General features: G+C 34.9%; 1 protein-coding gene across 2 annotated transcripts in view; it reads left to right on the top strand.

Annotated features, from left to right (window-relative positions):
- Positions 1 to 2,509: 2,509 nt before the first annotated feature.
- The window catches only part of slc25a19 (solute carrier family 25 member 19), a 21,533-nt gene continuing 13,299 nt past the window's right edge, over positions 2,510 to 10,743 (top strand). Inside the window, exons 1-6 of one of the 2 annotated variants that reach the window (XR_012398239.1) lie at positions 2,510 to 2,660; positions 3,922 to 4,055; positions 6,820 to 6,975; positions 8,735 to 8,905; positions 9,437 to 9,611; positions 9,970 to 10,634. Coding sequence is in view for 1 of the 2 variants with exons in the window: in NM_205715.1 (NP_991278.1) it covers positions 3,924 to 4,055; positions 6,820 to 6,975; positions 8,735 to 8,905; positions 9,437 to 9,611 (634 nt within the window). In the remaining variant the exon portion in view is untranslated. 2 annotated transcript variants of the gene reach the window in all.

Genomic DNA, 10,743 nt, shown 5'->3' with positions numbered 1-10,743 from the left:
ATTTTTAACCTTCTTTGTTTTTGTTTATGCTATCCCTGCTGAAAAATCCAGCTTAAACCAGCCTAGGCTGGTTGGCTGGTTTTAGCTGGTCAACCAGGCTGGTTTTAGAGGGGTTTTGGCCACTTCCAGGCTGGTTTCCAGCCATTTCCAGCCTGGTCTTAGCTGGTCAGGATGGGAGGTGACCAGCTAAAAGCAGCTTGACCAGCCTAGCAGGCTGGGAGCCCAGCCAAAACCAGCTATGTCCAGCTTAAACCAGGCTGGTCAAGCTGGTTTTAGCTGGATTTAGCTGGTCATTTTCTAGCCTGACCAACTAAGACCAGGCTGGAAATGGCTGGAAACCAGCCTGGAAGTGGCCAAAACCTCTCTAAAACCAGCCTGGTCAACCAGCTAAAACCAGCCAACCAGCCTAGGCTGGTTTAAGCTGGATTTTTTTAGCAGGGATATGTACTATAAACTGTCAACAATAAGAATCATATTTTACCACAAGCAATCGTCTATTTGGAGTGTATTTCCTCAGTATATTTTTTTCTCAATTAGGAGGCATTGACTTTTTATTAATGTGTAATTTCTTAATTAACAAACGTCCTATCAAACTTTCCAATTTTCATCAGCAAATGCTTCAGGCATGGAAACTTATTTATAAGCACAATTTCTCGCCACACAGTTTTTTTTTATTTGGAACAATTGTAATATTGTACATAAGAGGAAATCTATATTCTTTAATAATTGGTTCAGTAATGGGGTGATATTAGTAAACCAGTTATTTGACAGTAATGGTAATTTTTTTACTTACTCTGATTTTACTGCAAGATATACTCTGGCCATATCTAAGAAAGAATTTAATATCGTTTGTAAGGCCATCTCCTCTGAAATATCTATGCTTTTTAGAAATAGTAATAATAATTCATTGATTTCTGCAGTGGTGCAGTAGGTAGTGCTGTCGCCTCACAGCAAGAAGGTCGCTGGTTCGAACCTCGGCTCAGTTGGCGTTTCTGTGTGGAGTTTGCATGTTCTCCCTGCGTTCGCGTGGGTTTCCTCCGGGTGCTCCGGTTTCCCCCACAGTCCAAAGACATGTGCTACAGGTGAATTGGGTAGGCTAAATTGTCTGTAGTGTATGAGTGAGTGTGTGTGTGAATGTGTGTGTGGATGTTTCCCAGAGATGGGTTGTGGTTGGAAGGGCATCCGCTGCGTAAAAACTTGCTGGATAAGTTGGCGGTTCATTCCGCTGTGGCGACCCCGGATTAATAAACTAAGCCGACAAGAAAATGAATGAATAAATGATTTCTGCTTGTTCCCTTAGTCCTGATTCTACTGTTGTTGGGTCTATTTGTTTCTCCACTAAAAAATCAAATCATTAAATCAGATCTTTATTTTTAGACCTTGTCATCTCAAATCCATTTTCTATTTCTTATTGAAACAACCTCTTTGGTGATAATAAATGGTCGTATGTCTGGTTGCTCCCCCAGAATTTTTTTTAACAAATTACATTTAAGGAATAAATTTTAAAATTATTCACAGGTTTTATCATGTTAAACTTTTTTTTTTTTTTTTTTTTACAAAAATTCAAAAATGACATTGACATCTCTTGCTCTTTCTGTGAAACCTCTTCTGAATCTGTTGCTCACTTATTTTGGGAGTGTCCCTCTGTTAAATCTTTTTGGTCTAATGTAAACTCTCTAATTGTCCTAAAGGTTTGTGGGGATTTTTCTTTAAGCTGTAGACATGTTATTTTGGGGTTTTATATTGTAGGAAATTCCTTACTTCAACTTTTTGCATAAACCTCATTTTATTTATTGGAAGGTTTTTTTTTATACACAAATGCAAACATATTTATTGTAAGCCTATTTTTTAATTTTTTAAACGAGAACTAGCTCTTTATTTAAAAACCATCACAGTCTTTCACAACAAGAAAGCTATCAAAACTTATAAAATATGTGCTTTATTTAATATTCTGCAATAATTTCTTTTTTCTTTGTCATTTTTTGTTTTTTTCTCTCTATTGTTGTTCTTTATTTTGATTTACCTATATTATATTTGTTCTAAATTTGTTACATTCCACTTATTTCAAAAAGTAATTTTCCTATTGATTGTACCATAGTTCTTTCAGTTTTGTATATTTGTTGTAATGTACTGTACTGTTATTATTGCAGTAAAAATAATCATATTTTAATAAAAACAAAAGCAAATAGACAGAATATCGCAGAATAATTAATGTAATGACTTTAACGATAACTTTAAAAATAACTTAATTATTTAACTTATAAAAATATAAACTATTAGGAATGTGGACGTCTAATTTAATTTAATTTGAAATGTAACGTTTACAATTATTTTTTACAAAAGATGAATTTAATTCAATCTTATTAAATTAAATTAAATCAAACAAATTAAAGTTAACAACGACATTAAAAACAAGTACAAAGAAAACGAAAGGGATTAAGCTCGGAACTGATATTCTCGGAGTGAGTTCCCGCACGGTGAGTAAACAGAGTCGCGCCGCCCTGTCATTGGTCCGTGCACTGTGCTGTACAACAGTGACTATGAAGGGAACATGAGGTGCCCTCTAACATCACATTGCAGCACTTTTCTCATTAGAGAGCATCACAAAAAAGCCGATTCCACAGAGGAACTCCAGACACACTAAAGAGCACACAAGAAAGGTTTGTTTCCTATAACACGCGTTTATATCTTAAGCGTGTAACTTACTAAGTCAGTAAGGGTAGGACAACTGTGGCTGTGTCTCAAATAATGAGCTGCTTACTGATATATGCCATTGAAAACGCTTTTGGAAACGCAGTCATTGTATTCTGCCAATTCCTGTCAAATAGAGCCGCAGTAGGGTACATGATATTATGTCTTTTTATGACTAAAATGTCTTTATATTTTAATATTTAGCGAATAACCCTTTAGGGTACGTTATTATTATAGTGTTTGTGGACACTTCAATAGCTTCTAATTGTCTTTCTTTTAAATGAATATTTTTATCAGTCCCTGTTTAAGTTCAGTAAAGACACGTGACAACTTGTGACACTCTCCCTATATTGTTTACCACGGTACTTTGAATATTCGGTCTGAAATCACATGTAAGTAAACAACATTAGCCCTGTGTATTTGACTGCGAACTGCACCTCAGTATGTAATGAATGCTGGCTTCCACACAATCCATTTGTGTTGGGGCAACATTTTTACAAATTTAAGTAGAATGAACATAAACAATTAAGTTGTCCGCTCTCAAGAAACTCAAGAATTGAGTTATAAATAAATATTTTGAAGAAGCAGCAAATGTCATTTATTGTTATTATATGTTCATACAGTTCTTTTGTGGTAAATTGACTAAATGTTAATAATTTAATTTGATTACAGAACTTTATCTGTCTGTCTGTCCATTCATCCATCCATCTGTATCTGTTTATATCTATCCGTCCATCTGTCTGTCTGTCTGTCCGTCTGTCTGTCTGTCTGTCTGTCCATCCGGCGTCTAGCTGTATTTATCTCTATCCATCAATCTATCTGTATCTGTTTCTATCTATCTATCTATCTATCTATCTATCTATCTATCTATCTATCTATCTATCTATCTATCTATCTATCTATCTGTCTGTCTGTCTGTCTGTCTGTCTGTCTGTCTGTCTGTCTGTCTGTCTGTCTGTCCACCCATCCATTTGTATCTGTTTATATCTATCCATCCATCCGTCTGTCTGTCCATCCGTCCGTCCGTCCGTCTGTCTGTCTGTCTGTCTGTATATATTTATCTCCATCCATCCATCCATCCATCCATCCATCCATCCATTCATCCGTCTTTTCAGTTCATCTCTGTTTAGTTCCACTGGGGTTTTCATCCTCCGTGCACATCAGTGTCAGATTAATAAAAAGTGAAAGTAGTCTACAACATGCTGTGTTTCTGTCTCCTGATCTGAGCAGGAATGGTGGGATATGACCCAAACTCCCCCAGTGTGTCTCTGGCCCCAGAGGAAGCAGCTCTGGCGGGGTCAGCGGCGGGCATCGTCACCCGGGCCCTCATCAGCCCTCTTGATGTTGTCAAAATCAGGTTTCAGGTATAGGAACTTTCTTTTAACTTTCATTTCTGTTCTGTTGTGCTCTTGTAATATGTAGTCATGAAATGAAAACAGAAACACTGAGCTCTTTTTTTCCATCTGATTCACATTGTCGTACTTTAAACATGAGTCACTTTTTTTCCTGTGGAATTTTAGCGCCACTCCCAAATTCACATCTGTACTGACTGAGCATGCTCACTTCAGAGGAGTGTGTGTCTCTGCTTTAAACTGCTCTTAAATGTGCCACATGATGCTGTGTGCTTTTAGTGTGTGTATATTGGTTTGTTTTGGTAGTTTATCTAGCATAGTAACGGGTGGATCGGCCTCAAGATGGCAGTGTGTGACACTTCCAGCTTTACATTTAAAGCCTTTCTTAAATGAGTCCTCATATGGGTTTAATTGTGATGAGGTTTTTCTAACCTATAATTTTATTTAACCTGTTCTGTTCCTGTACTTTCTATTTTATTCTGCTCTTTTCTATTCTAAATTGTTTTGTTTCTATTTTATTCTGTTCTATTTTAACTCGATCTGTTACAGTATTTTCTTTTCTGTTCTGTTATATTCTATTCTAAATTGTTCAGTTTCTGCCAATTCTGTTCTGTTTAATTCTAGTCAGATTTGTTCTGTTCATGTATTTTCTATTCTATTTTTCTATATTCTATTCTAACCTGTTCTTTTTCTGTCTATTTTATTCTGTTGTATTCTATTCTAGCTTGTTCTGTTCCTGTATTTGCATTCTATTCTATTGTAACATGTTCTGTTTCTGTCTATTCTATTCTGTTGTATTCTATTCTAACTTGTTCTGTTTTTGTCTATTCTATACTTTTTAATTCTAGTCTAACTCATTTTGTTCTTGTATTTTCTATTCTATTCTGTTTAAACTTGTTTTGATCTGGTATTTTTCCCCTATTCTATTCTGCTCAATTCTATTCTGACTTGTTCTGTTTTTGTCTAATATATTCTGTTTAATTCTATTCTATTCCTGTATTTTTATTCTATTATATTTCAACTTGTTCTCTTCCAATATTTTCTATTCTATTCTGATCCATTTTATTCTAAACTGTTCTGTTTCTGTCTCTTCTATACTATTGCTATTCTAACTTGTTCTGTTTTTGTAATTCCTTTTTTATTCTGTTCTATTCTGTTTTAACTTGTTCTGTTTCTGTCTATTCTATTCTGTTTAATTTTATTCTAACTTATTTTGTCCCTGAATTTTCTATTCTATTTTAACTTGTTTTGTTCCTGTTTTTTATTCAATTCTATTCTATTCTATTCTGTTTCTGTCTATTTTATTCTATTTCTATTCTAACTTGTTTTGTTCCTGTATTTTGTATTATATTTTAACTTGTTCTGTTTCTATTCTGTTCTGCTTAATTCTATTCTAACCTTTTCTGTTTCTATAATTTCTATTCTAGTCTATCTATTTTAACTTGTTCTGTTCCTGTAGTCTATTCTGCTCTATTCTATTCTAACTTGTTCCATTTCTGTGTATTCTATTATGTTCTGATCTAACTTGTTCTGTTCTATTCTATTTTAATTTGTTTTCTTTTGTTCTGTTCATGTGTAATTTCTATTCTATTCTGTTCTATTATAATTTGTTCCATTTCTGTCTATTGTATTCTATTCTAATCTAATTTATTCTTTTCTATACTATGCTATTCTATTTTAACGTTTTCTCTTATTTTGTTTTAAATCTCTGTTTAATTCTATTTTGTTTTGCTCTGTTTTATTCTATCCTGTTCGGTCATTTCTATTCTATTCTATTCTATTCTATTCTATTCTATTCTATTCTATTTTGTTCAGTACTTTGTATTAACAGTTGATTCTCTTTTAACTTCTTCTATGCAGGTGTGAATCTTGGTGTACTTTTTGCTGCTCAGCTTAGCCTGAAACCTCATTTTAAACAGTTTAACAAAAACTGCATTTTGTCACTTACGCAACATTTCCTGCGTCCGTCCTTTTCTCTCTACACCAGATGCTGAAGGGCTTGTCCATGCTTTTATTACATCTCGTTTAGATTTTTGTAACTCTTTATTTGGGGGTCTGCCAGCCAATTCACTTAAGATTTTACAATGTGTTCAAAATTCACACGTCATGTTTTCACTCACACATCATCTCATTCTCACATTACCCCTTCCACAGTTACACTGGTTGCCTGTTAAGTCATGCATCATTTTTAAAACCTTGATTGTAACTACTAAAGCTGTTCACGGTTCTGCTCCTGTTTTTATATGTGATCTGATATCTACATCTTCTTCCTTTCATAATGTACGTTCCGCTTCTGAGTCACCTTGTTTCAGCCTCATTGCAAACTTAGCACCACAGGAGGGGGGCATTCTCCTACCGTGCACCTAAACTGTTGAATACTCTTCCCACAAACATCAGGAACGCCAGTTCCCTGGACTATTTTAAGAAACTTCTTAAAACTCATCTTTTTATTATTGCTTATAACTTATGAGGCTTTCTTTTAATCTGTATTTTTAATTTTCTTGTATTTCATATTCCACTGTGTTCTGATGCTCTTGTTAGTGCTTCGAGTCTGAGAAAAGCACAATTTAAATACAATTTATTATTATTAATGCAGATAATGTGAATTTCTTTGTAGTTTACCTACTGTAGCATAGCAACTAATGGTTTCTCTTCAAGGTGGCAGTGTGTGACACTTTAGACTTTACATTCAAACCTTTCTGAAATGAGTCCTTATACAGGTATTATTGTGATGTTGTGAGGTCGTTTTGAATATTTGCAAATGTTGTTCTGACAGCTCCAGATCGAGAAGGTGTCATGGCGGAGTCGTCAGGGAAAGTACTGGGGTTTGTGGCAAGCCACCCGCTGTATTCTGACTGAAGAGGGCCTTCCTGCTTTTTGGAAAGGTCACATTCCTGCCCAGCTGCTGTCTGTGTGTTATGGGGCAGTTCAGGTACTTGAAGATGAACACTGCATATTCAGATGTTTACAGTCATCTTTCTGATAATAACCAACAATGAAGTAAAAAATATTGTTGTAACTAAATTGTTAAAATTAAATGTACCCCCTTCTAAGGGTAGAAAATCAGCTTTTCTTTTGTCTTGCCCTCTATTTTATTAAGATTCTATTTTTTAGTCTGTTTTTATTCTATTATGCTCTATTCAATTCTAATTAGTTTTGTTTTATTCCAATTTTTTTCTGTTCTGTTGTTTTTGTTCTATTCTAGTTTATTCTATTATTTATTCTTTCTAGCTCTGTTCTGTTCCTGACTATTCTGTTTTATTATATTCTACGTTGTTTTGTTTGGTCCACTTAAATTCTATTCCATTCTATTCTAACTTGTTCTGTTCCTTTTCATGTTCGTGTATATTCTATTCTATTCTATTCTATTCTATTCTATTCTATGCTAACTTGTTCTGTTTGGTCCACTTCAACTTTATTCCATTCTATTCTAACTTGTTCCATTCTATTCTAACTTGTTCCATTCTATTCTAACTTGTTCTATTCTATTCTAACTTGTTCCATTCTATTCTAACTTGTTTTGTTCCTGTGTATTCTATTCTACTCTATTCTATTCTAACCTGTTCTGCTTAGTTCCTGTATATTCTATTCTATTCTATTCTATTCTATTCTATTCTATTCTATTCTATTCTATTCTACTCTATGCTAACTTGTTCTGTTTGGTCCACTTCAACTTTATTCCATTATATTCTAACTTGTTCCATTCTATTCTAACTTGTTCCATTCTATTCTAACTTGTTCTATTCTATTCTAACTTGTTCCATTCTATTCTAACTTGTTCTATTCTATTCTAACTTGTTTTGTTCCTGTGTATTCTATTCTACTCTATTCTATTCTAACCTGTTCTGCTTAGTTCTATTCTATTCTATTCTATTCTATTCTATTCTATTCTACTCTATGCTAACTTGTTCTGTTTGGTCCACTTCAACTTTATTCCATTCTATTCTAACTTGTTCCATTCTATTCTAACTTGTTCTATTCTATTCTAACTTGTTGCATTCTATTCTAACTTGTTCTATTCTATTCTAACTTGTTCCATTCTATTCTAACTTGTTCTATTCTATTCTAACTTGTTTTGTTCCTGTGTATTCTATTCTACTCTATTCTATTCTAACCTGTTCTGCTTAGTTCTATTCTATTCTATTCTATTCTATTCTATTCTATTCTATTCTATTCTATTCTATTCATGTTATGTTCCTGTACATTCTGTTCTGTTCAAACTGTTTTGTTGCTATATATTCTGTTCTATTCTATTGTAGTATTATAACTTATTCTATTCTAACTTGTTCTGCTCTCATTAGTTTTGTATAACATCAATTTCTGTTTTAAACCAAATTTAATCTTTTGACAATTTTGTTCTGTTCCTGTATATTCTGTTCTGTTCTATTCTAATTAAATATCGTTCATTTTTATATATATATATATATATTCTAATATGTTAAATTCTAATATGGTTTTGATACATTTTCTCTCCTTATGAAAATAGCCATAATTTTGCCATAATTAAATTACAATAAAATTGCCATAGTTTTGACATAAAAAACAAACAAGCTATAATTTCTGTTCTAATTGTAATTTAGCATGTTTGGTAATAATTAAATATTGTAATTAAATATTGTGGTTGTAATTACCCTTGACAAAACTGCAGACATGCCCCTGAAACTCGTTGTTGTTTGTCTGTTTTGTCTTAGTTTGCGAGTTTTGAAGTTCTGACGGAGCTGGTCCATAAGAAAACCCCCTACAACAGCCAGACAGCAGGAGTTCATTTCATCTGTGGCGGTTTGGCTGCTTGCTCTGCCACTGTGGCCTGCCAGCCGCTGGATACCCTTCGCACACGCTTTGCTGCCCAGGGCGAACCCAAGGTCAGAGTTCATGAACATTACATACCATTACTAGCTGCTCAGTTGCTTAATGATTTAATTAGCACAGTAAGATCTGACTTTGCTTAGATTAAAGTCTTGTCACTTAACAGAAATAATGTGCAGTATAGAATATAAAGTCATGCTGCAGTGGAAGAAGAATGAATATTGTGTATGACTCCCGTGAGCTTGGACGACTTCATCCATACATCTCTGCATAGACTCAAATAAAGTCATCTGGAGTGGCAAAGAAAGCGTGCTTGCAGGACTCCCAGAGTTCATCAAGATTCTTTAGATTCATCTTTAATGTCTCCTCCATCTTACCCCAGACATGCTCAATCATGTTCATGTCTGGTGACTGTGCTGGCCAATCCTGGAGCACCTTGGCCTTCTTTGCTTTCTGGAACTTTGATGTTTTTCAAGATACTAGCATTCAGCTCAAAGTGCACTTTAAAGGCTTAACTAGGTTACTTAGGCAAGTTTGTGTAATTAGGCATGTCATTGTATAACGATGGTTTGTTCTCTTATGTACAGATTTATCGCAACCTCAGGCATGCCATTGGCACCATGTTGCGCTCTGAGGGGCCCTTCACTTTTTACAGGGGCCTTACACCCACCCTCGTGGCCGTGTTTCCATACGCTGGCCTGCAGTTTTTCTTTTATAATATTCTGAAGAAACTTCTGGAGCTACAGGACACCAAATCTAAAGGTCAGAGCATGTGCATTAAACTAGGCTAGTATAGTACGTTTTAAAATATGTATCACTATGGTATTTCTATAAAATATTTTAATGTCTAAAACTTCTTAGTCTTAGGACTTTCCCAGAAGTAGGTTTTAAAAAAAACAAGCTCTGTTGTTCTGCCATTTTATGCTTATTTATGAGGCAATAATTACAAATAAGTTTTTAAGTCAACAACAAGCATTATGAGCACTGTAGGACCAGATATAGGCTTATTTGGAAATGTCAGTTTGAATGTCAGTGCTATCTTACAGCAATTTGTAAATGTTTTTGGAGCCAAACTGTAGGAGCCATTTTTTGTGTTGTAGTGATTTATGTTGTCCACTAGGTGTCACTAACTGAAAACTATAACTGAGGTGCCTGTGTAAGCGAGGAAGAGCGTCAGGTATGGGAAAGCACACGGTTTTTGACCGTGCTACAGAGTAACTTGTTTGCTAGCCAGAAAACAGCAGTGTTTAGATATGTGCTGTGTATACATGGAGTGAATGTTATATTGACATGATAAAGAAGAAAGGAGAAGCAAAGATTGAGGCTTTGTTTAATTCACCTGCACAAATAAAGACATTCTGCTTAAAAACAACTTTAGCATGCATGGACTCTGATTGCACGCGTGAAATACGTGCTCACCCCCATTTCTGGCGATAACAGCAATGGAAGGCTGTTATATTAAGTCAAAAACCTCTGCTTCCAGTGATCTGTGAGTATAAATTCACGTCAGTGACAGCTCTTGAACACATTTATACTTGGGACCGATAGCCATGTGGATCTCGTTTGCTGTTCCTGTTTGAGTTGCTGTGGATCTCGCTTGCTGATCCTGTTGGAGTGGCGTTGGACTTCATTGCTGTTCCTGTTGGGGTTGCTGTGGATCTCGTTTGCTGTTCCTGATAGAGTTGCATTGGACTTCGTTTGCTGTTCCTGTTCTAGTTGCGTTGGACTTCGTTCGTTGTTCCTGTTGGATTCGCATTGGATGGTGATTCAACACAGGATTTAAAGGTACATTGTTGCAACAATAACTGAACTTAATGGCCATTTAATATGTGTGCACACAAAACAAGCGTAAATCCAATGCATTGGTTGCCAAAGGGTTGGACAATTTTTTGTA

This window comes from Danio rerio, chromosome 3, assembly GCF_049306965.1.
Source record: "Danio rerio strain Tuebingen ecotype United States chromosome 3, GRCz12tu, whole genome shotgun sequence".
Taxonomy (NCBI): Eukaryota; Metazoa; Chordata; class Actinopteri; order Cypriniformes; family Danionidae; genus Danio; species Danio rerio.
This window is presented reverse-complemented; position numbering and strand designations above follow the sequence as displayed.